At 34.2% G+C, this 27,169-nt stretch overlaps 1 protein-coding gene across 6 annotated transcripts in view; it reads right to left on the bottom strand.

The window, feature by feature from the left end:
* Window positions 1-27,169, bottom strand: part of RELCH (RAB11 binding and LisH domain, coiled-coil and HEAT repeat containing) — a 123,333-nt gene that overhangs the window by 95,293 nt on the left and 871 nt on the right. For 5 of the 6 annotated variants that reach the window (XM_061170508.1, XM_061170507.1, XM_061170506.1 and 2 more), the window contains exons 2-5: window positions 9,415-9,504; window positions 639-710; window positions 473-528; window positions 255-368 (exon numbers count right to left, since the gene is read on the bottom strand). In XM_061170508.1, the coding sequence (XP_061026491.1) occupies window positions 255-368; window positions 473-528; window positions 639-710; window positions 9,415-9,504 (332 nt within the window). The remainder of the gene's footprint in view (window positions 1-254; window positions 369-472; window positions 529-638; window positions 711-9,414; window positions 9,505-27,169) is intronic. The other variant, XM_061170511.1, reaches the window with a different exon arrangement.

Here is a 27,169-nt window from a genome sequence, read left to right on the forward strand (position 1 = left end):
AAATATGAGTAGATTACATAGTTATAGGGGAGTTGTAAAAAGTTCCCTGGAAAGAATGAGAAGTCTTTATGCAGAAAGAGGAAATCTATAAGCCAACAGAATACTAGACTGGGAAGCCTTATGGAATTTTACAATATGTATAACTTTTTAAAAAACTAAAGAAACTAGATAAAAGAGAAAATAAGTATATTATAAATTAAAAAGGGAACAAATCATCGTTTATTAAAAAAAAAAAAACTGAAAAGAAATTGTACCTGATCATCATTTTCATCTGAAAAGGTTATTGATGTCAGCTTGTAGTTATTCTTCAATAAAAATTCATTGACTAAGAAGTTTAGAGCTCTCTTTTCAAGAGGTTTGATTGGCTCCTAGAGATAAATAAAAGACAGACACAATACTGTAAGTCTTCTTCCTTCAATACTTGTGCTACCATTTCATATGGAAGATACTTTTAAATCTGTCATTCACCCACCTGAATTTCAGGACTTGATTTGTAATTTTTTCGTTCCTGTAAAGGAACTTCGTGTTCTGGTGGAAGAAAATATGAATAATATTTTACTATTTTACATTAGAAAATATCTCAGCTACTTCTACATTGTCAAAGTAGAAAAAGTCTCAAAAAAGTTTATGTACACCACCTGCAGCCTTTGTCAGGTTGGCTCGGAGGGCCTGAATGGTCTCCTTGGCTTTCCGTAGTTCAAACTCCAGGACTGGACAGGGATTTGGAATAAACACACACAGGCATCCAACCAAGAAAAGGGAAACAAAAATAAAAAAATAAAAAGCAAGGATGGGTATGAAAAAAAAATACAATTTGTATTGAAAACAGAAAGCATGCAATCTTTATGAAACTTGTGAACGCATGCAGCAGAGTTGATTTGCAAGCAAACTGGTGAATGTTTTCCATAGTTTTAGAATACAGGGGACTACTGATCAAATGTTCCAGCTGTCTGACAAGGAATAGCTCTATTTAAAAATAAGATCTATGCCATACTCTCCTTTAGGTAAATAAAAATCTTAGTAATTTAGATGGTTGTGTTTCACTCAGTCTAGGTAAGAAATGTAATGGAATGTTTTCAGGCGACATAATTTTAGGGGAAAAGACAAAAATTAGATGAAGTCTTAGCAAATATACTTAAAGAAAATCTTAGGATTAAAAAAAAGGTATTTTAAAATGCATTATCTAGAATAATGTTATAAATCAAGATACAGAAACATTAGTGAATATAGTCCTTCATTAAGATGTTGAAAGAACAGGGTTTAAATATTTAACAAATGTGGGATGCCCATCAATTTTTCTACAAACAAGTGTGTCTTCTATAAACAAGCACAGATATGTTAAGCACCTATCTAAAAGAAGTTCTGAGGGGTTTGTTTTAGGTTTCATTTAAAGCCAAAGGATAGAAATAGTTTGTCCTTTAATTTATAATTAAGATCATTCTAAAGCAAATGATTGAGTACAATTCTACAAGTGTGGTAATCTAAGGATACTGAGTAAATTTAAGTAGAATTTCAAAGTTTCTGACAACTCTTCAAATAGATATTTGTTCAGAGTAAGAGGTACTAATGAAACTTAAAGATTTCTCCTATTACCACAGAGTCTGATTATAAGATAAACATGAATACTGAGGAGACATTTTAATGAGCTCTTTAAAATGTTTCATCATGAGCAAGATTTAACTATATGTGTCTTTGCTGGGAATTTTCTTTAAAATATATAAATACTGCTCTGAAGAAAAAGCAAGCTTAGATGTGGGGGAAAAAAAGCCATTTCTGTGAAGTAAAGCTCCGAGAAAATTAAGTGATCTTTGTCACAACTGGATATTTAAAAAAATTATAATTTAAATAGTTCTGCATAAAAATTAGCAAATTTAACACTTTAAAGATGCATTTTTTCCTCATTGACTAATAAACAGAATAAAGAAGATGGCAAATGAAATGCTATCAGAGACAACAAAGTTATAAAAATATATGGAAAAAATAGAATTCACTCAGTTTGCATATTTTCATTAAAAACTTAAGATGTAACTGAATCACATCTAGTACATTAAAGCCAATTATTTTGATGCACAGAATTTCACTGCAGCAACATGGAAGCACAACTAAAAATCAGATGACATGTACATGACTATTTCTTTTTTGGTAGTCAGCAATGCTGATCTGCAAACATTTCTGTGCAACAAAGTTAAAACATTTCCTAAAACTTACACTTCTGGAAACTCTTAGAGTTTGTGTTTAAAGTCAGACTGCACACATTCAGTGTGTTAGGTAAGTACAGAATAGGTTTACTTTTCTTTTTATTTCAAAACTTTAGGTAATTTATTTTGATTTAAAAGCACTTAACTATACCACAAGCAAAATGAGTACACATATTATGCTTCCAGTATCACTTACAATTTACTAACATATTACAGAACAATTGCAGATCAGAAATGCCCTGCACCAGAATGAAAGAAATATGAAAAAAATAAATTAAAAAAAACTGGTTAAAACACAAACTGTGAAAAAAACTCAAATTCAACTGGTGAAAGTTTAGGTGACCAAGAGCAAAACACTAAATGATCAAGGCACAGAAAGCCAGAAAAACCCATGTCAGACGGCAAGAATTTATATTTTTATGCACATCTACACATACATTGCCAAATGTCATTAAAAGGTACCAATGCTCTGAAAAGATAGTGCTTATCAAAATGAATTCACTCTGCTGCATGTTTCTTAATATACAATATAGACTTTAAAAGACAAAGGCATATCTTTGAAGCCATAGCACATCTCTATAAAGGCACAGTATGATCAAGTATTTGCAGTTATGTGAGAAAGTTTCACAAGAAAGGTCTGAACAGCTATATTTACACATATATAAATTTGTCACTTCTTCATTAAAAAAATATTGGATTAAATCTCAAAATTTATTATCCTGTAAAGAGATACATTGTACCAAGCAACCTCCAAGTATTTTTCAAATATTATAATTCTTCATAAAAATGTTTGAAGAAGTACATGTTTTTAAAAGACACTGTAGGAACCAACTACCAGCCTGCTCACTCCACTATCCCGACCCTCCACTAGCCCAACCCTGCTGAATGCAATTTTATTGGAACTAAAGTAATCGCAAAGACATAGGTATATTCTAATACTGCATATTACAATCTTACCAAAATATTTAATGACTAAGTCAGTATAAGCAATTCTAGATTAGTTGAAATAGTTATTTCCTAAATAGGGTTGGATAATACTGGCATTATATCAGGGGTACTTGAGAGCTTCAAGATCAGGTGCTCATGACTTGGGATATATACAATTGACCATGTCGAGACACCAAAGGTGCAGTGTTAAATTTCAAAGCAGAAAGAAATATTGATTCTTTGTTGCCCCAACTAAATATATTACTAATATTATCTTGAAATATTTGTTAGTCTTAGTTCTTTTGGCACAAAACTCAAAATAATACATATTTTAGATCTTTCCTATAATACTGATCAGAGTGAAGTATTTTTCATTCCCATTTTTCTTCACTAGTGAAGAGTTGATATCATTAGGGCTGAGTCAAGGACCTTGCCGTCTCATAGTAGACATGAAATTGTCTTCTTTCAAGTCAGAATTTCTTGGATTTCTTTTCCCCTGAATATAAGGTGATTTTACTTCATAATAAAATACCACTTCCCCATCCTTAATACTTATTTTATTATCCCAGGAAAGGTTCTAGGAAAAGAGGAAAATTCTCATAAGAATATGAGTTAGAATAAAAATATATGCCTAAAATAATACAAAAATCCCCAGACAGTACCATCACCACTCCTTCTGGGTTTAGAGAATGCTCCCTGCCTATTACAGACTTAAGAAAGGTAGAGGACTGTTACGCATGACTTAGCAAATAGTGAGAAATAAATGAATGGAAGCAAGATGCAATCTCCATGGTTTGTAGACATTTAGTTTTCTATATTCTTCTGAGGGGGAAAAAATTCCTCCTCCTTAGACTTTAAAAGAAGAAAATTCTTCCCATTATTGTTCCTCCTGCTCAGGTTCTCTTACAGATTCCTCTATCATTCATCTCAAAGTTGGTGTTTCCCAGAGTGTCCTCCCTGGTCCTTTTCTTACTCTATATACTGGGATGATAAACATTTCACTCTTACAGTTTTATTCTCACCAGTACTCTTAAGATTCAGAAATCTTTAAACTTTTTCCCCAAGATCAACAGGGCTACCTGTTTATCACCTGGACATGCCCACTTGAATGTCTCATAAACTTTGAATTTGATCCTATCTAAATGAACTTCATCATCTTCCTCTCAAATCTGCCTTCCCTCCTCCTGCAGTATCTCTTCATTAAGGGCACCACTATCTACCCAGATGCCCAAATAAGAAACCTGGAGATTACTCTTCACTTACCTCTTGCCCTTACTCCCACATTAATTAAATGTCAAGCCATAATGATTCCAGCCCTTGAATCCTAAATAACCATTCATCTCAATTGTCTCTGCAATTGTCCTAGTTCAGACATTTATGGCTTATATAAATTTTAACAATTTACAACTCATATCAAAGGCTTGTTGCCCTTAAAAGGCTTGTTGGAGCATCTATCCTATTTTAAATCATACAAAACCATACATAAGATTTAAGTAAGGTTGAAAATAAGAAAAACAAAAAAGTACTGCAAACAGGAAGTAAAGATATTTGTACTAAGGAAAAATATATTATAATAAGACAGATAGGCTTATTTAATCCTGATAAAGCTGGATATGTATGCTGCAGCCCAACAGCTAAGGAATGAGAGGGCTACTGATGATGCTTCTTACCCAGGGGGTAAGGCCAGGTTATCCCACAGGCAAAAATTTGAATTTCATTTTAGAATGTTTACTAGATTACGTAGGCTTAAAAAGGCTTCATATGTCTACTTTGTTTTTTATTGTTCCCATAACTGTATAATACCTTGAATATAGAGGACTCAACAAATGTTAGTTGTATGAATGGGTATTCCAGTACTTGATGCCATATCTAATAAATCTAAACATCAGTGATCTTACCAGCATTCAGTAGTGTCTTTCCCTGCAAATTAGAAAGAACAGCTTCTGCAGTTCTCTAGATCCCAATACAAAAATTAAGGTATGAACTAGAGAAGTAATACAGTAACAGGTAGAGGTATGAGAACAAATAAAGTCAGAGACTCTGATGCTAAAAGCTGGATCAAGTGAACCTGAGACAGGGATATAGATGGTTCTAAAATCAACAAGTTCCTTATCACTGTTTCCAAAGTACTGAACATTTATTTGTATTACAGACGTAGACAGGTTTTAGTACAAATTCCTTGAGGGCAGAAACTCTGTCTATTTCATGCTTCTGTATCTAGCGCCTAACATAGTACCTAATACGTAGCAGATGCTCAAAATGTCTAATTAAAGAATGGCAATCCCAATATTAAGAACATAGATGTCCCTTGCTATCTTGAAGAAAACTTGAAAATTTAACAGCTACACTGTATGTACACTGTACAGCTTTGTTTAATAACATATAGAAAGGCTTTTACTAAAAAGTCAGTTAAATTAAGCTCATTTTGGTTTGGTGTCTACTAAATTCAGAAGTGGAAAATATTTTAAATGAAATGCTTTTGAAATTTTACTTTTTTTTGAAAGAAAATGACTATGTTGAAACAGCCTTGTATGGGAAAGATAAGATTCTGCTATTCACATGAATGTACAGATGAGTCAAAGCTCCAGCCTGGTACTTAAAGATACATCGTGAGCCCTGGAATAAAAACCTATATGTTCACATCCTGATTTTGCCCTTTAACCATATGGAGGCTACTGGGAAAACTTTTCAATCTTGGTAAGCTTCTCAGTTTTCTGATCTATAAAATAAGGATATCATGACCTATTTTGAAGGATTGTTAACAAGGTTAAATAAGTATTTTATATAAAGCAACCAGAACAGTGCCTGGCACAGAGCAGATGCTCAATAAACATTTGTCCATTTAGAGATCTTTTCCTCTTTAAAGGAACACCTGTACAGACTTGAAAAAATAACCAGATTTTTAAATTTAGGGAAAAGATGATAAGAATGATGCTGAACCCACATGTAGTAGTATATATATGTCTCATAAACAGCAACAGTTTATTAAAGCCTGGAGCAGACCCTACATTTGCATTGTGGGGCAGCGGACTCAATACCTGTATTATCTATAATCTCCTTCTGCCCAAGACTGGTATATGAAAATAAAAGAGATTTTTATTCTTTCTCAGTGAGGTTTACATGTGATCCAATGATAGATGGCAGGATAATTATCTTTTCTGGATTATTCATTTTTTGATTAGGTTCTAAGTTACTAGCAATGGTTAGCGAAGAGCCAAAAATCTTTTTGTAAATGGGAATTGTGATTAATTGAAATTTTCATCCACGTATCACACATTTGGTTCAATAACAGGCGATGGCACAAGAGCACTAAAAGTCTAAATGCCATTCTCCTGGAATAACATACATTTCCTTCCCTTTTCCAATGAAGATGGAAGACAGCACTCAGTCACTCATTTACACTGAAGTATAGTTGATTTACAATATTGTCTTGAGCTTCAGGTGTACAGCATAGTCGTTTGATTTTTTTGTAGATTACATTTCGTTACAGGTTATTACAAGATAATAGGTATAATGCCTTGTGCTACAGAGTAAACCCTTGTTGTTTATCTATTTAATGTAGAGTAGTTTGTATCTGTTAATCCCATACTCCTAATTTGTCCCATCCTCTCCTCCCTCTCCCCTTTGGGGAACCATAAGATTGTTTTCTAGTCTATAACTCTGTTTCTGTTTTATACTGATATATAGATTCATTGGTATTATTTTTTAGACTCCACATATAAGTGACACCACATAGTATTTCTTTCTCAAGACAGCATATATTTATACATTGGCATTATATAGTAAGCAAAAATTACTTTATCTCCCCAAACTTAGAGACAAAAGTATAATCTTTAGATTAAAAATATAAGGTCAAAACTGCCAAATATTCACTCTTAGTTATGCTTAGTTATAATATTTTGCTTAATTATAACATCTTGCTTCTACATCAGTGTTTCCCCTAATTAGAAATACTAAAATACCTGGGCTTCCCTGGTGGCGCAGTGGTTGAGAATCTGCCTGCCAATGCAGGAGACACGGGTTCGAGCCCTGGTCTGGGAAGATCCCACATGCCGCGGAGCAACTAGGCCCGTGAGCCACAATTACTGAGCCTGCGCGTCTGGAGCCTGTGCTCCGCAACAAGAGAGGCCGCGATAGTGAGAGGCCCGCGCACCGCGATGAAGAGTGGCCCCCACTTGCCGCAACTAGAGAAAGCCCTCGCACAGAAACGAAGACCCAACACAGCCAAAAAATAAATAAATAAATAAATAAAATTAAATTTAAAAAAAAAAAAAAAGAAATACTAAAATACCTAAATACTGAGAATAATGATGAACCTCTTAAATTTTACTAAGTCTAAAATTTAGGTTTTCAAATAAAAATTAAAGGGAAGAAAATAATTATGTGGTCTATTTCTGGGTAGAAGTTATTTTCTAATACATAACCATCTGAACAACAATACAATATACAAAACTAAATATATTTGGTTAGTCTCTAATAAACCAAAACACCATGCATTTAATACTTAACATATAACAGAAAACACAGAATAGCTAACATTTACTATATAATTAAATATAACATAATGCCACTTAACAAATGATATAATTAGTAGGATAAGTTTGTCCTAAAATTATTCAAATAATTCCCATTTGATTTGCTAATTTTCAGACAGTACTGATGTGATTTCCTTTTTGATACAGCTTTCAATTAATAATGCTTATGACTAAATCATGACTTGATATATGGAGCTGCATTAAACTCTTCCAATGACTTCCCCGTTCAATTGATAATGCTATCGTTCTCACTGCTGAATCCTCTCTTAGCCTCTGTTGAACTAAAAACAATTACATCATTTTTTCCCCGTAACTCAGGGAAGAGATTAGGGAAAGAGAGATTTTTTTAAACATTCAATAGCTCTATTCTCGAGTAATAAATGAAAACCACATATTGGAATGTCATTTTAACCAGGTCAAACCTCATCCTTCATGCTAAGAGGTAGCATCCAGTGCAGTCAGTTGTGAGCTCTGCTGCTGGGTTATCTGCGTTCAAGTCTTAGCTCTGCCACTAAAGTCTTAATAATCTCTGAGTGCCTCAGTTTCTTGGGGCGGGGAGGATGATGATAATTCTGTAACTCAAAGAGTTAATATACATTTACAACAGTGTTCAGAATGGAGCAAGTGCTATATAAAAATTAGCACTCACTTTTATTCACAATGACTAGGACAGGCAAACATTTGGTAGGTTTAACAAACTTGTCCCAGTAAATGGAAGAAAAATATTTCCCTCACAGGCTCCCATCTGTCCCACGTGGCATCCTTCCTGTGCCAGGTGTGCCCACCATTCTGGTGGATTAAAATACCTAACTGATGTCTGTCTACTTCCCATCTATCTCAGAGTCAACGTCCTATGAAAACTACAATTCCAATAAGACATTCAAAAATTACTTCAATAACAGACAGCCACAGCCTTGAAGCACCAGAAAGGTACCAGTCACTTGACACCTGAGGAGCCAGAGCTGCTACACTGGTAAATCCCAGGGTGGACCCCCAGAAGAATCCAACTGGCCTCATTTGATGTGGGCAGAACACAGAGGGTACAAATTAGTCTTCTGAAGTCCCTACAGATCCAGTGGTGATGCCTAAAAGGCAGAAATGGTGGGAGGATGGAGAGGGGAAGGAGATTGGAATGAGAAACCAAGCAACTAAGAAGGATGTTGGCCTTCTTTTTGGAATGGGCAAGGTCCTGGAGGCCCCTGCTGGACCAAGCATTAACCCTTTATTTTCTGGATCACAAGCAAGTCAAGAGAAGTTTCTGGAGAGATGCAGTGATGGCCAGGGAGCATCCAGGGAACCAAGCAAAGTTTTATTCACCAACCAGCATAGAAGTATTTAAACCAATTTTAACAATCAGTAGAGCTGTACTGGTATATAACACATGAATATTACTCAGCCCTGGTTTGGAGGATAAAAGGAATGAGGAGGCCAATGACCAACTAACTTTGTACTAAACCATGGCTAACTTAAACCTCTTTTATACCACCTGTATAACTACATGGTTGTAAACTACTGGCTACAAGCAGAACTCAGCAAACTGTAGGTGTGCATAACCAAAAATTCAGAACACCACTGGAAAGAGCAGTTGGGGGCTGGGATGTTCCCTGCAACCAATAAATTAGTAACATAACTTTGTATAATAACTATATCAATATATTCACATACCAAATTATAGAAAGAAGAGAATTCTTCAAGTCATTTTATTATTTCTGGAATGTCAAAAAATCCAAATCTGTCTTTACAATCTTACTCACCTGCCACTCTCTCATCCGTTTCCCTGTTACCATCATCTGAATATCTTGCAAAGTCCAAAGAATCAAGGGTACTGATGCTCCCAGCTCGATCTGTAATAAACCAAAAAAAAAAAAAAGAATTAAACAGATTTTTATTTAACTGCCAAAATAAGGGATTGGAAATCAATTAGCTATGATTTTTTTTTCCAGTGAATAAACTGTGATTCTAAGATATAGGAATTCTATTAAAACAATAAGGTAAAAATGCTCATACCAATTAAGCTACTTTGAAGTAACTCAAGTTTCCCTGCCCAGATATCTAACTAACTCCTGAATAACGGACACACAGGATATAATGCAAGCCCAGCTAAGGACAACAAAACTGCAAACAGTTTGAATTTTATTCCAAGTACAATGCAAAACAACAAAAACACATACATTTTTGGAAAATCATTTTGGCTGCTGCAAGGAAAGTGGTCTGTAGAGAGACCAGTTAAGAGGCTACTATGTAAATCAACTACACTCCAATATAAAATAAAAATTTAAAAAAAAAAGAGGCTATTAGAGTCATGTAGGTGAGAGATGATCAGATTTGGCCTAGAATAGAGGCAGTAGAAATGTGAGAAGTGGTCAGATTTGGGTTATTTTTTGATGTAGAACCAACATGTCCTGGTAGTGAAATGGATGTGGGTTTAAGTAAAAGAAAGTAAACAAGATGATTCCTAAAGACTTCATTTATTGAATTTGTAATATGGGATGCAAAAGGCAAATGAAGGGGTTTCAAGAGTTCTGTGTTTTACGTGCATGGTGGTAGTGGGGAGTGTCCCTAGCTTGTGCCAGATTTTTAAGTGTCCCTAAACAGAAAAACACGATGTAAACATTCTCACTTAAAGGAAGAAATCAATGCTGATACTCATTAAAGGAGATCTAGCTAGCTAATGCAAGGAAGGGACAAATGAGAGGCTAGGTCAACTCTTTTTATTAAATCATGCTACTTACATAGTGTCTACTGTTTATATATTGCTCTAAGGAATAGATTATCTGTGTTTAGAAAGCACAGTCTGGACAAATGAATGCAAGTTATAGAAATAAAGATTTGAACTCACATAGGGCTCCCTCACCTCCTTTTAAAACAATTAGTACATGCCAATAATTGAAATGGTTGATTCTTCAAATAGAGCTATGTCATTATCAATGAACCACTTATCTTTAAATTCCTATTAAGGTGAACTAAGTGAAATTCTATATATAGTACTCTTCTGAGAACACTGTGTTCGTATTCACAGAAGCATTTAATTCCCCTGCAATTTAATTATATCTGATAAATAACAACTTGCTACTAACTTAAGTTTTAAGACAGCATAAACAAACAACAGAAAATCAAGTATTACAGTACCATTTATTAGAGCATAATTTATTTTAAGCATAAACCAAGAAACACCAAATAACAATAGTAACCACAGAAATCTAGAAAGTTCATATTAAATATAGGCTGAACTCACGAACATTACTCAGCAATTAAAAAAAAAAACTATTGAGATATATGCCACAACATGACTGAATCTCAGTGCTTTATGCTGAATGATAGAAGTCTTACACAGAGTACATAATGTATAATTTCATTTACATGAAGTCTTAGAATAGGCAGTAATTTATGGTAGAAAAAATCATTATAGTGGTTCTTGGAGTGGGGGGCTGAAAGGGGTGGGGACTGACTGACTGGGAAGGAGCATGAGGGAACTTTCTGGGGTGACAGTAATGTTCTATATATTGACAGGGGTTTGGGTTATCATCAACTGTTAAGTATGATGTTGGCTGTTGATTCTGGATAAATATTTTTCTATTATGTTAAGTATCTATCTAATGTTAGTTTTCTAAGTGTTTTCTAGTATTTTCAATCACACATACAAGCCTAGGTTAGAGTATTTTCAATCACACATACAGGCCTAGGTTAGAGCCTATTTGATCACCATATATTATTCCTCCATTATACTGTTACTATTTCTCTAAAAGTTTCAAAGAAATCACCTATGCAATAGGAAGAGTTCTTGGGGAAAGCAAACACTGCTTAATTTTTGACTTGGTATTATTATGGCCATTGAAAAATATATTCTAATTATTTTTTTTAGTTCCAAGCCAACAATTTTATATTCTCCAAGAAAAAAAGTTCTAATGTCTTTTTAACTAACAATAACTATAGTGTCATAAAAGTAAAAAAAAAAAAATCTCCTAATTTATTAAAATTTATTCCATGTCAGAAAAAAATTATAGAAGGAAGTAATTTTAACTTTGATGGGGCTAACCTATAACAGATTTTGTACATAAAATGTACTTTGGAATTTAAGACTAATAGGTAATATTACAGCTCCTAGACAAATATGCTTCTTTGGATTCAGCCACAATTCTTTTCCAGGGCAAGCACATGCCTTTCCAAATACTCTAATATAAAAGAGGAAGAGTTTGGAAAAATCAGCCTCTTTTATTAAGAAAGAAGTTACTACCACTTTCTAATATAAAGTATACCACAAAGCCTTTCTTCAAATTCCAAGATTGTGTAACTTCTTAGTAATTCACTTTACAACTCAGAAACCGAATGATCAGGGACTTTCATCATAGTTGGCAAACCAGTAAAACCTGTATGTAAGTTTTACTAGGTCTGAAAACTAAAACCATTATACACAGTGTGACTATAAGGCATGCAGACTGATTTTATAAATCACATATGAGAGTAGTCTTATTTAGACATATACCTTTAATCTTTTAGTACTGATGACAGAAGGTAACTTTTACAATAGTTAAAAAAATGAGTTTCAGACCCTTGAAAAGGTATCTTTTACGGAAATTATATAGCACTTTAAAAGCTAAGTGTACCAGGAAAATTGATCAGCTCCTGACTGGTAAAGAGCATCGGTTAATTCAGTGAACATTTAGTGAACAACTATAGTGTACCAGGTTACTGACAGGAAGCTACAATAAAAGGTTGAATGATAATTTTTAAAGGTTGTAGATATAACTGACTCCAAGAAGCAGAGTTAAAATTTTTCAATACATACTCCTCTCCATACTGCTTGAATTTTTTTATTTGTGCTTTGGTATTTTTTCCCCAAACACAGTTAATACCTTTTATGATATGGGCATTTTATAATTAAAAAGTCACAAAAGTACCCAGTTCACACTTAAAGAATAGGAAGAAAAATAATGTCAAGCAATTAGCTTTAAATTCCAATTTGTTTAGTAAAGATTGTTTACTGAACCATGCCTATGTCATGATAAGTAACAAAGAAAGAAGTATATAGTATATAAATTTAATAAACAGAAAGATAACAAATTTACCTTAAAAGTAATCATATCTAAACCTGAGGTCATGCATAAACACTTTAATATGTTATCCACTTAAATTAAAAATGGATCTCAGAAATCTGTCAATGGCAAAACTTATACTTATATTTTCTGATCCTCAGTTCTTCTCTAACGCTGGGACTCACTTCACTGACCCCTATGTTCAAAATATTTGAGAGCTAGAGGGAATCTTAGAGATAGTCCAACCCCTCCATCAACCCCAGTTTGATGAGAAAACTGAATCGTGTATTCATTCAATGCATATTTAGTAATCCACAGTAGGGAGTAGAAAGATAAAATTCAGTAAGACTTGGTTCTTGCCTTAATAAGTTTATAAACCACTGTAGTTTCGTGCTGTACACAGATAACGATAATACAATTAGACTACTTTATGTTAAAGGTTAAGCAAATTAATCTGTGAGCAAGCTAGGGGTACAATGTAAGTCTCCCAGTTTGCAGTCCACTGTCTTTTCTGTCACAAGATTCCACTGAGTTAAATGTCAAATCAAAAGACTTAAACTTAGGAAGAGACTTGAACACTGAAATTTTATTGACAAACTATTCACTGAAGTTAAAATTCCTATAATGCTGGATGATTTCACCATATGAACAGCTATCAGGTTAAAAGGAAGATTGTTATTAATAACAGCATTAGTTATTATATTGAACATTTTCTGACCACTTATTCTGTGCCAGATATTTTTCATAGATAACCTTATTTAACCTTCGTGACAAGCCCCTGCAAGAGGAGTCATTACCTTCCATATTTTACAGTAAAGGAAACACAGACTGTCCCAGAGATACGCAGCTAGGAAGTAGTGGAGTAAATATATGAACTCAAGCTCTCTGATGCCAAAGCCTGAGCTCTAAACCATTAGTTCCCTTGAACAATATGTAAAAGCATGCAGGTTCAGATCTCCTAGATTCCAGCTAAGTTGGGCTTGATACCGTGAAAGGCCTCAGAAAGATCAGCCTGGACTCAACTTTCCTCAGGCTATACAGGGAAAAGCTAATTTCACAAGGAATATTCCAAACTTACATATTTATAGGATCCCACTACCTAAAGATCATTTCTTTAACATAATATCAACATTTTTTCAAAGGCTTATTTGCCAGACACAATATTACGCACTGGTGACAGAAAGATAAATAAAATATGGTCTCTTTTCTATACTCATGCTAAATAAACATTTATATATTGCCTACTTTAGGCATTTGTGCCAGGTGTGAAAGAAGTCAAAGATATATGAGACAGGAACTCCAACAAACATCTTAAAAAAAAATCCAGTCAGCTAAAACATTAACATATACAAAAATTTCAGTAACACTAACACAGTCACAGGTTTCCATATAATTAATTTCCATAAGTGAAACAGACAAAAAAACCCCACAAGTTCAGGGGATTTAGAGATCACTATGTGCTGGAGAAGCTTCAGGGAGAGGAAGGAACATAAACTGGACCTTCCCTTAAGGATATACAGAATCTGGAAAAAACAAAAGGAGGATGGAGGAAAAGAATTCCAAGAGAAGGAAAAATAATATGGTCAAAGGCACTGAGATAGGAATATACAAAACACGTTCAAGGGACATTGAGTAAGCAATGTGAGTACACCAAAGGTTGGTATATGACAACAGGGTTGAAAAGGCAGGAAGAAGCAAAATTACAGGGAGAACTTTATGATGCACATTTATAATAACATATTTCAAAGTCATTTTTATCATATACTATGCAAAGATGGGAAAAAATAAAATTCCTAAAAAGAATTAAATTCTTGTTTCTGCAATATATAATTTTGCTAATAAAAAAAGAGTTCGAAAAAGTTGCCATGGACAGGAGAAAGCAATGTTAAAAGGTTTTAGCCGCAGTGACAGGAATGAATAGCTTTTAAAATCAATTAAGAACAAGGATGGAGGAAAAGTTTAAAGGCACAGGAACCAGTTATAAGGCTAAAACTGAGGGTCCAGATGTAAGCTAAAGGCCTGAACTAAGGCAGCACACGAGCACAGGGCTGATGGATGGTTAGAAAGAACATAGCCAATACGATGACACTACCTTGAGCAATCTAAGCCACCTAACCAGGACCAGCTGGTTTCAAAAACAAATGAACATCCTTTCTGACTGCTGGGGAGTTTTGAAATAATAGGTGGGAATATCTGGAAGAAGGTTACACCCATGATGGCAACTGGGGTCTCCTCCTTGAGGCTTAGCCATGTTCCATGTCTAGACCAGAAACGTAGATGTAACCATGCAGCAAAGCTTCAAGACTGAAAAAGAGAGTACATGCTAATCCAACCTTGGCGGATTTCCTTAGAATTTCATTCAGCAGATTATTCACCTCTGTCTTGATGTGGTGCTATAGTTTATCACTTTATTTTTTAAATGATCAATATTATACTACCTGACTTGCCTTCTGCATTAAAACGACTGGCTATTCTGAGTTAATAAGATATACTCTGAATGAGTTATTAAGATACTTTGCCTAACCATACACTAAAATGATTTAAGAATATTTGCTTGACTGTGCTTTAAAATTGACAAAACAGTAGTTCTGGTGTAATGGAAAGAATGCAGACTTGGAAGTTGGTGATCTGGTTTGGAATCCCAGCCTTGCCACTTAAGACATGATATGTGGCAAAATATAAAAGGGCATACAAAGAAAAGGTAAGCCCATCTCCCAACCACCAATCACCCTCTGTGACGACAATCATTGTTTAGACTCTTCTGTATATATCCTTTTAGAAATATGCTAGGCATAGGCCAATTTCTCCCTTTTTGTATGTAAATGGAAAAACACAAATACTTGAATAAATTAGCCTGCATCCTAATTTATTCAATTTATCATATATCTTGGTGATCATTCCACATCAGCACATATAGATCGTTTTTTTTAATTAGCCAACCCCCTACTGTTGGACAGTCAGGTTGTTTTCAATCTTTGATACCTTTACTTGTAGAATATATGAAAGAAATCTAGGTTCAGTAGTAATGCAAACAAGCTTGTCTATAATAAATTATAGAAACGGAATTGGATATTAAGGAATATGTATTTTTAAAATATGATTGATATCACCAAATTATTCTCAAAAGAGTATCCTACCAACAGTACATAAGTATACCTTTTACTTTCCGACCTTTGTGTCACACATATTTGATCAAAACTACATTCAGAAGACGATACTGTTTATAGAAAAAAAATGTTAGGAAGAGTTCAGTGAGACTGTAGATTCAAAAATCACCTATCAATACAGGCTACCTATTTGATATGGACATCTTATTAGAAGGTTTAGGAGACAAAAATTCTTACTACTGTAACTTATTAAAGGGTACAAAATGCAAATATTAAACATTAAGAACAATAATAAAATGTGACTAGAGATTTTGGTGATACATTCATAACTCTCATCATCCCACCTTGTATTCTTTGGTCAACTCTCCTTACTCACATATCCATCCCTGAAGAAAAAAAAAAGCTTCAAAAAAAAAGCTTACCATGATTGTAAAGAATGCCTATAGGGCTTCCCTGGTGGCGCAGTGGTTGAGAATCTGCCTGCCAATGCAGGGGACACGGGTTCGAGCCCTGGTCTGGGAAGATCCCACATGCCGCGGAGCAACTAGGCCTGTGAGCCACAATTACTGAGCCTGCGCGTCTGGAGCCTGTGCTCCGCAACAAGAGAGGCCACGATAATGAAAGGCCCGCGCACCGCAATGAAGAGTGGCCCCACTTGCCACAACTAGAGAAAGCCCTCGCACAGAAACGAAGACCCAACACAGCCATAAATAAATAAATAAACCCAAAGTTTAAAAAAAAAAAAAAAAAAAAAAGAATGCCTATAATCAGAAGCTACTCTTGCCTAGAAAAATTAGAAACTTTAAGGCTGTTGCTAGGTACTTTTCTAACAGTAATTCTATTTCCGTACAGATATACATCAACAGAATAGTTACAAGACTCCCCATATGATGCAATAAAAAGCTATTGGTACAGTTTTGTTCACTTGAAACATGTCAAATGTATCTTAAAAGGGATTTATGTCAACATTATACTAAGAATTATTAACTGATTCTGAAGATTTCCCTTCCAGATAAAACTGATCCTCAAGGTTACAAATGGCAACAGAAGACTGAGAACAGAGAAACTGGTACATATGTACCAATAGTTTGTGAGCAAAGAATGACATTTTTTTGCTGTTATTTTGTGCAAATTTAATTAATAGAGGATACAAGACAGATATTCAATATAAGGTAACAAAAAAGGTAGACATATACCAAACACATATGCAGAAATAACTTACTATGCAAAATTCATTCTCTGTGTTCATATACCAGAAAGAAGATGGTATTTCATGTCACTAAAAACACCAAACTCAATTTACACTGCACAGTTATAGGATTAGGTGCCAATTAATGGTGGAATAGTGGAGTTATAACTCCCATTACAAATTTTTCTTGTTTTACCAGAATTCACTACATGCAAATTTTGACAAAAATACTTTAAAATGCTTTACTTTAAATTGCTTTAAAGAAAAGTACAAAGTACAACACCATATAACCACCACCTGAGATGAACAACTGCTAACAGTTTGCAATTTAAAAAGAAATAATACCTTAAAGTTCACGTCCCTAATGTTTCCCTCCTCAAGGGCAATCACAATAATGGATTTAGTGTGACTCTAGTTGATGCTTTTATATCTATAATACATATACAAGTACCCACAAATAATATACAGTATTGTTTTATGTGTTTGAAAATTTACATAATGGTATAGAACTGTGTGTAATGCTCCACAACAGACCTGAGATCTGATTAAAGGCTGCTAAGATTTCCATTTTATGAATATACCATAACTAATGTTTCCATTACGTATGGCCAAGAGGACTGTTTCCAACCTTGTACACACGTCGTTACACACCCTCATAAGTTCCAGATAAATACTTACACGTGGAAAAGCTGGGTTGAAGGGTGTGCACATCTTCAACTTTTCTAGATTTTATCAAAATATTCTTCAAAGTAGTTGTATCGACACTTCTACTGGGAGCACAAGAGTGCCTGCTTCCTCCATATCAGGAATACTAAGTGTTGTCAGACATCTTCATTTTTGCCAAAAGGCTGGGTATTGTGAAATGTATTTCCCTGATTACTAGTGAATTTGAGCAACTTTTCATTGGTTTGCTTCTTTCTGAATTACCTATTTTTATCCTTTGCCTATTTTTCATTAGGTTATTTTTCCTTCACTTAATTTATAGGCATTCTATACAGATTCTAAATTTGGAATACTTTTTGACTGTTATGTGTATATGGCAAATATGCACTCCTAGTCTGTGGCTTGTCTTTTACTTTATGTTAGCTTTTTACATACAGGAATTTTAATTTTGATACAAATATATCAATCTCTTACTTTAAAGTGTACAATTTTTATGTCTAAGAAATCCTTACCTCAAGGTCATAAATATGTTTTAATATTTTCTTCCAAAAGTTTTCAAGTTCCATTTCCCACATTTAGTATTTTAATTCATTTGGAGACTTTGTTTTGGTGTGTGTGTATGTATATGGTAAGAGGTAAATAAATAATTTCCCTCTAGAAGGAGAAAAATTTATTGAATAGCCTACCCTTTCCGCACTGATTTGACTCTTTTTCCTATACAAAAGACTCCTTGAGCTTGTTTCTGGTCTGTAATCTCTTTCTTACTTCACTCTGTCTACCTCTGCTCTTCTTTGCTTTTAAAGTATTTGTTCTGTAGATGGCAACATATATTGATTTTTTAAAACTATTATTAAGTTCCAAAAAAATAAATAAATAAAGGGAAAAAAACCCTTTTCTGGCCATCCGTTAGTTATAAAATTGAGTAAGTAACCATTGTCTAAGAAGAACACAAAAAGAAATTATATTTAAAAATAACTTACATGAATGTGATTAAACACATCTGTAAAAATGTAGGTACAATGCCTTTACAGACATAAAATACAATGCATTAACTGTATGGTAGTAGATTTTAATGAACCATTACAAAATCCTAAATCCAATGTTTGCCTTTTCATAATTTATTTTACACTTATACAGACTTACTGCAAATGATAATAAATATTAATTCAGCTGACTCTCACAAGAGCTCTATGAGGTAGGTACCGTTATCCTCATTTTTAGATGAAGAGACCGAGGCATTGAGAGATTAAGTTACTTATTCAAAGTCACAAGGATAAAAAAGTAGCAGAAACAGGATCCAAGCCAGGTAGTCTGACTCCAAACTGTGCTCTTAACTCACTATGCAATACAGCTTTTTCCCTTAAAATGAGCAGACTTCTTTGATCTAATTTATGGTGGCTACTCAAATAGAAATGCTATCAAATTTTCCTGTGAATTTCAAGTACAAATGTTCCCAGTATGTTTTTTAAACGATTATTTTAATTAGGATGCCATATACCCATTAGTCCCATTTAATCCTATAAATTAGTACTAGCAGACATCACCTATCTTTCTCAGTCTTTTATCATCAGCAAATCTGATCTAGTTTTCCCTCAACGCTTCATATATTTTTTCTTATAAAAGAAAGAACAATAAAATGAGTTTTTGAAGTCCTCTCACATATATACCCTCATGTAAACTTCATTAAAACCCTATAACTAGCAGTGGACAGAAATGATTACTATGCTTTACACAGAATAAGAAGGCTCTAAAAGGCTAAGTAATTTACCCAAGGTAACAGAGCTGTAAGTGGCAGAGCAGAACTGAGGATCAGATATCAGTACTACAAGTTGAGTGGTCTTCAAAAAATAGGCCAAGTTCAAAAGTATAGATGGTATAGACTGGCACAGACCTACTGTTGTTTTATCAGTTACGCATCTTTCCACAGCTACTCTTTTACCAAGCCCATATTTCTCTATTTTATTCATACCAGTGTGAGAGATCTGTCATGTAGCTTGCTATAATCCAAATATATCAGCTCTAGGACAGTCTTCTTGATCCTGTTATAGTTAAGTGTTATCTTTTGCTGAATCTTAGTAAATACCATTGCTGTATTCAATTATATCAGGTATTCATTTCTCAGAAATCTGAACAATCTATTTTTAAAGTGAATTAGAAAATTTACATTCAACTGGTTCAGATTTCCTGGGCAGATGTCCTTAGTTTGTAGAAACTATATGCATATGCAGAATTAGAGAGTTATCATGCTCCAGCGAAATGGGGGCCAGCAACCACTTTAAAAATTAATCGGAGGGAGGGAGACGCAAGAGGGAAGAGATATGGGGATATATGTATATGTATAACTGATTCACTTTGTTATAAAGCAGAAACTAACACACCACTGTAAAGCAATTATACTCCAATAAAGATGTTAAAAAAAAATTAATTGCAGGTACACGCAATGTTCACTGCAGCACTATTTATAATAGCCAGGACATGGAAGCAACCTAAGTGTCCATCAACAGATGAATGGATAAAGAACATGTGGCACATATATACAATGGAATATTACTCGGCCATAAAAAGAAATGAAATTGAGTTATTTGTAGTGAGGTGGATAGAGCTAGAGTCTGTCATACAGAGTGAAGTAAGTCAGAAAGAGAAAAACAAATACCCTATGCTAACACACAGATATGGAATCTAAAAAAAAAAAAATTTGGTTCTAATGAACCTAGGGGCAGGACAGGAATAAAGATGCAGACGTAGAGAATGGACTTGAGGACACAGGGAGGGGGAAGGGTAAGCTGTGATGAAGTGAAAGAGTAGCATTGACATATATACACTACCAAATGTAAAACAGATAGCTAGTGGGAAGCAGCTGCATAGCACAGGGAGATTAGCTCAGTGCTTTGTGACCACCTAGAGGGGTGGGATAGGGAGGATGGGAGGGAGGCACAAGAGGGAGGGGATATGGGGATATATGTATATGTACAGCTGATTCACTTTGTTATACAGCAGAAACTAACACAACACTGTAAAGCAATTATACTCCAATAAAGATGTTAAAAAAAATTAATTACAGGTACAAATTTCCAATTGTAAGATAAATAAGTCTTGGGGATGGAATGTACAGCATGGTGACCGTAGTTAACAAGACTGTTCTGTGTATTTGAAAGTTGCTCAGAGAGTAGATCTTAGAAGTTCTCATACAGGAAAAAAAATTGTAACTTTGTGTGGTGATGGATGCTAACTAAACTTACTGTGGTAATCATTTCACAATATAGACATATATCAAATCATTATGTTGGACACCTAAAACTAATAAAATGTCATATGACAATCAGATCTCAAAAAAAAGTTAATTGTAATATTGAAACAAACACTCATATGATAAGGGAGTTGAAGTAGATCAATCCTAAACTAACGCAAAACCCCCAAAAATCAACCAAAGAGGAGCTGTGTTCAAAATATGGCCAAACAGCAAAACATAATTCACTTAAGCATTAACAAGTATGTTTTTAGTATAAATAATTTAGAAACCACATTTTATCATCAACTCTTACAGTACTTATAGGTAGAAGCCAATAAAAACAACTACCTGAAAGGAAAAAAATAGACTATTAATATTTAAGACACTTCTCAATCCATATTTGTAATTTAGATATAAGTATACTATTTTTAGATCAAGGTAAGTGTTCTTTTTCAGTTAATCATCCTAAAACCATGGGAGTTTAGGGGGTGGGCACAATTAAAAGCCATTATATAAAAACAAATTAACCGAATTTAGTTTTTGACCTAAATATACTAAACAAAATGAAAATTACACTAATCCTGGAAGGTTTTTTCCAACAAATGTTTTTAAAAAAACAAGCAAAGAAACAGATAAGCATACATTCTGAAGATCACCCCTAAAGTAGAAAGTGTAAGTTTAATTTTTGACAGAAATAAGGCCTGTTTCCCCTGATTAATGCCCCTATCTTGCTTCCTTTTAAACTATGTACCACAATGGCTTGAAACATCATACTGCATTTTAAAATCTCTTTATTAATTGGTGAGCCAGATAATAGTAAGCATGTTCCCAGATGATGTTTTAAACAAGGCAAAGCATAAAATAAATATTATCTTCTCTTTACCCTCATTTTCTTGCCTCTCCATCAAGAACATAAACTCAAGGACATACACTAAACTTCTTTTGGATTCCTACAATCCTTAGCTGATCACAGTTTAATAAATGTATTGATCAATGTAAAATATTGAATACCAACTATACTCATCACTGTTCTAGGCAATGAAAATATCTGACGAAATTTCCACAAGAATTAATAAGTTTGAAGCTACTGAAAGGCATAGGCAAAAAAATGACAGTCACGTAAGAGATAAATTTGGGAATCTATATGGTCCAGACAATAGTAGGAAGTCTCATTCAGCTAAAAGCAGTGAACCTAATAAATTTTAGAAATATTCTGTTGATACTCTCTTGTTAGAAGCCAGAGGAAGCACTAAACCCAATTCCAACCTAAAAGGGAGGAACTACCGTACTTTGTAAAGCAGAAGAGATGGGAACTCTGGAAGATGGTAATCATATAGCACAGGTGATACTAAGAAAGGAACAGAGCACATTGAGATACGTACTCTTTCAGAGTTTTGAGAAAAGATAGGCAAGGTAATGAAACAGAAAATTTAAAAAAGGAGAAAGATGACTCAAGAAGTCTGTAGGCTCACAAGTTAAATTATTAAATTCAATCATAAATGCCTACTGATAAGCAGCCTTACAAAAATTTGAAAGCATGATAAATACAGAATAAAAGAAATCCATCATTGAAAGGCATAAGCTATGTGACCACCTACTGTCTCTACAAAGAACTGGCTCATCCTAAGCAATTACAGACCAATTTTGATTAGAACTCTAAGGCTTAAAGTGGAACTAGCATTCCTCAGGATAAGATACTACAATCTGTTCAGTGCTAACCAATGGCATTGGCACAACTTTTATCTTGCAATCTAATTGGAAAGCAAAACAATTACCAAATTGGCTCAACTGGCAAAAATACAGGGAAGAATATATAATTAATGTGTGTATATATTCAAGCAAGTAAAACGAAATACAAAAGATCTAATTAGTTTAACAAATGGATCTAGTAGGAACATCACAATGATGCTGCAACAATTTATCAAACACTGAGACTTCATTAGAGCTCATTTTAAATTCTTCTACTGAAAACATCAAACTTATAAAGCTATAATTCTTTTAATTTTTGAATGTTTTATAAATATAGACTACTCTTCTAATCAAGAAAAAAAGATTAAATATAGTATGAAGACTTCTTACAGTATTTTAAAACCACCACTATACTAGTATTAACCGAGGTCAACAGACTTTTGGGTAAACGATTTAGTAAATCTTACAAAATTAAATTGCTTTTAGACATCCTTAAAGAAAACTACTTTTGACTATACATCTATTATTCTGAAGTATTATGAATTTTCAGATCAGACACACATCAATCAAAAAATACATAAAAACAAATAAAAATAACTTAATGTTTTAGATAATCCATACTATCAATCTTTATACTGTTTATAATTAACCAAAAAGTACTTATTGAGTATTATAAAGTCATAACCCAACTAGCAACAGCTGACATGCTAGAACTGAACACAGAGGACCTTAAAACAGACAGTAGTCTGGCCCTAAAGAAGGATTCATCCTTAGAATCTCTAAAACAGAATTTGTGTGATTAGGAGCCTAGTCAAAATCTTCAAAACATGGTACTAACCACAGTTTTACAGACTTATTTTAGCATTTATCTATTTTCTGACTGTATTAAGACATTTAAATGCACTGATATTTTGACATACACAATGCACTTGCATTTAAGCTATACTAAAGTTTGTGCTATAAATATCTGCACATTTATAGGAGGAATATTTAAGAAATATTCCTTCTTTTTATGATGCCATCATAGGCCTAAATTTAAAAGCTAAAACTATAAAACTTCTAGAAGAAAACACACAACAAAATTGTTGCAACCTTAGGATAGGCAAATATTTCTTATTTAGGACACAAAGAGCACGAATCATTAGGGAAAAAACCCGATTAACTGGACTTGATAAAATTAAAAACCTTTGTTCATAAGACCCATTATTAAAAAATGAAAAGGCAAACCATACTGGGAGAAAAAATTTGCAAAACACATACTTGATAAAGGACTTGGGTCCAGAATATATAAAGAACTATAACTCAATAACAAGCTGGGAACAGACATTTCACAAAAGATACATTAATGGCAACACACACACACACACACACACACACCCCCAATGGCAAAAAGCTCAGAAGAAATAGCTCAGCATCACTAGCCCTCAAGAAGTGAAAATTAAAACCACAATGAAATACCACAGCACTCTCACTAGAATGAGTTAAATAAAAAGCCTGAAAATACCAAGTGTTTGGGGGATGTATAGAAATTGAACCTCTCATACACTGGTGATGGAAATTTTAAATGATACAACCACTTTGTAAAAACAGTTTGACCGTTTCTTACAAATTTAAATATATACTAAGTATATGACCCAGCAATTCTATTCCTAGGTATTACCCAAAAGAAATGAAAACATATGTCCATGCAAAACTTATACAAGAATGTTCATGGCAGCTTTATTCATATAGGCCAAAGACGGAAAAAACACAAATGGCTAACAGAAGAATGGATAAACCAAAAAAGGAATGAACTATTAATACACATAAAAACATTATTTGGATAAATTTCAAAAACATTTTACTGAGCAAAGGAAGCCAGACAGAAAAGACTATATGCTCCGGAACTGCATTTATATGAAATTTTAAAATAGACAAAACTTAACTAAGGAAGTGGTTCTCAATTGGGGAAATTTTGCCCTCCCCTTCTTGGACAGTGCTGGTGACATTTTTTGATTGTCACAACTTAGGGAATGGGGTCGGGGTGGTTGCTACTGGTATCTAGCAGGCAGAGAGGCCAGCGATGCTGTTAAACATTCTAGAATGCAGAGGACACTAACACAACAAAGAATTATCAGGCCCAAAGTTTCGATAGTGCCTAGGCCAAGACTGGAAAATTGTGTTCTACAGTGGTCAGTGATGGTCTTGGGATACTGAATGCAAAAGAAAATGAAAGAGTTCTGGGGACAATAAAAATGTTTTATATTTTATTTGTAGTAGTAATTTGTTTTCCAAAACTCATCACACTGTACACTTGAAATGGGCACATTTTATTGTATGCAATTTTACCTCAAAGTTGATGGTAAAAATTACAGTGTCTGTCAACTAATATAAAGCTATATAAAACAGTTTAAAACAATTTTTGCTCTTTAAATTATATGGATAGAAAAGACAGAAAAGGCAAGTACCACTGGTTGGATTATGGATAATTTTGATTTTTTTTTCCCTGTTGCTCATTTGTTTTGTATTAACTTGAAAATACATTATCTAAAATATATTATCTAATTATATATTTTTGAGTTATACCCAAAACAGGTCCAATTAAATGAGGATAATAGAAAAGCACAACTGCAGATGAATATTTGCTAGTAGTTAAATTTTGATTTTTGATCACAGGACTTAAGTTATTTCAAGAAACTATAAAAATGTATAATGCAAAGGCATTTAGAAGTCAATTTTTACTCTAAAACACCTCTATAATATTTAGTCTAAATTATAAATATATTTGTATACAAAGGGTTTTTAAGAGACATTTTCACTATAAACAGTGATATCATGCCATAATAAGGTAGGGTGAACAGGATAATAAATTCTTTTAAATTAATTAAAGTTATGAAGTAAGGAATAACCCATTTCATTATATTTATATAGTAGAAAAACACAGCAGATGCAATTTAATTATGTTCAACAACAGGCCAGGAACTGTACAAACTGTGAGGAATATAAAGATGACCCTCAAGAAGCGACTATCTAATGGAGAAAAATGATACTGTTAACAAATCAAATACAAAAAGTTAAAAGCAACGGTTGAGGTTTGAAAATAGTACAATGAAAGAACCAAACAACCAAGCCTGGAGAGTGTGGGAAACATTTACAAAGATGACATTTGAGCTGGGTCTTGAGGAAGTAGTAAGAGCTTATCCAGTGAAAATCATTATTAGATAGTTCAAAAATCTGAAACCAAACAAAGAAAGCCAACTACCTAACAATTTTGTTACACTGCTCTTTGTTACATTTTATGGTCTTAAAGGTCAGCAATGAGCAAATCGTTTCCAGAAATGGAATATTATCCTATAATATTGAGCAAGGAAGTTACACCTGCTGAGAAAATTCCATATTCAAGAGAGAAATATGCTCAGTATTTACCCTGATAGAAAGTGCACTCTTTGCACTTTCACTACATCTAAGTTAGGAAATTTAAGTCTCTGGCACCATTTAAAAGTATAGACAAAAAATAATCAATTGGGTTACAATTTTAAAATTGTATATTTAACATTTGTTAGTAAATTCCAGTTGGCCTCACATAACACACAAAAACACCTCATACCATTAATAAGGGAAAAAATCTAAGATGCCTCTCAAAAGGGGTGGGTCCTAGGAATACAGTATACATCCTTGACAGCACGTTTTAAAGCCATAAGAAATGCTTATAAATATATGAATGAAGTAAACGACTACTCTATACTGCTAACAATGATTATAACAAGGTAAAAAAGTTAATTCCTGGGCTTCCCTGGTGGCGCAGTGGTTGAGAGTCTGCCTGCCAATGCAGGGGACACGGGTTCGAGCCCTGGTCTGGGAGGATCCCACATGCCGCGGAGCAACTAGACCCGTGAGCCACAACTGCTGAGCCTGCGCGTCTGGAGCCTGTCCTCCGCAACAAGAGAGGCCGCGATAATGAGAGGCCCGCGCACCGTGATGAAGAGTGGCCCCCACTTGCCGCAACTAGAGAAAGCCCTCGCACAGAAACGAAGACCCAACACAGCCATAAAAAAAAAAAAAAAAAAAAAAAGTTGATTCCTAACTTAGGCAGAGAAAAAAGCCTGTGAGGTGGTGAGACCAGCAGATACACTGCAGGTAGAACTTGCCTAGCCAGCTCCTTAGACTTCCTGTAATTTTGGAAACCTACTGAAATTAAGGAACAGAAATGGAATTAAATTGAGTTTAAACAGAACAAATTTTACGCAACAGAAAACCTAATTTTTGAGTGAGCAAGTCATCCCAAAGACAAAGGGTCTTCAAGTGGATCTGACTTCGTGGAGAGAAATTTCCTATTCTTTTCTCTCTTGACTTTGAGTCAAATAATTACTGCGAACAATTTAAGGAACACTGTTTCCAGGTAGTGGTGATTCAGGGGATTGGAGAAAACGGAAAAAGGATTAAAGCGATAAACCAAGGTTGCAAGGGAGTCTTCTGGAGTCACGTAATAGCCAGTGAACTAGAAACGCTGGCTATTTAGTAGATCCCGACACCAAGAGTGGAGCCAGGAGCAGGTGCAAGTCCAGCCAAGAGCTGGAGGCAGGCAGGCAGAGAAGAGTCACTGCCAGATCCTTTTGCTTC

Source organism: Eubalaena glacialis, chromosome 15 (genome assembly GCF_028564815.1).
Source record: "Eubalaena glacialis isolate mEubGla1 chromosome 15, mEubGla1.1.hap2.+ XY, whole genome shotgun sequence".
Classification (NCBI taxonomy): domain Eukaryota; kingdom Metazoa; phylum Chordata; class Mammalia; order Artiodactyla; family Balaenidae; genus Eubalaena; species Eubalaena glacialis.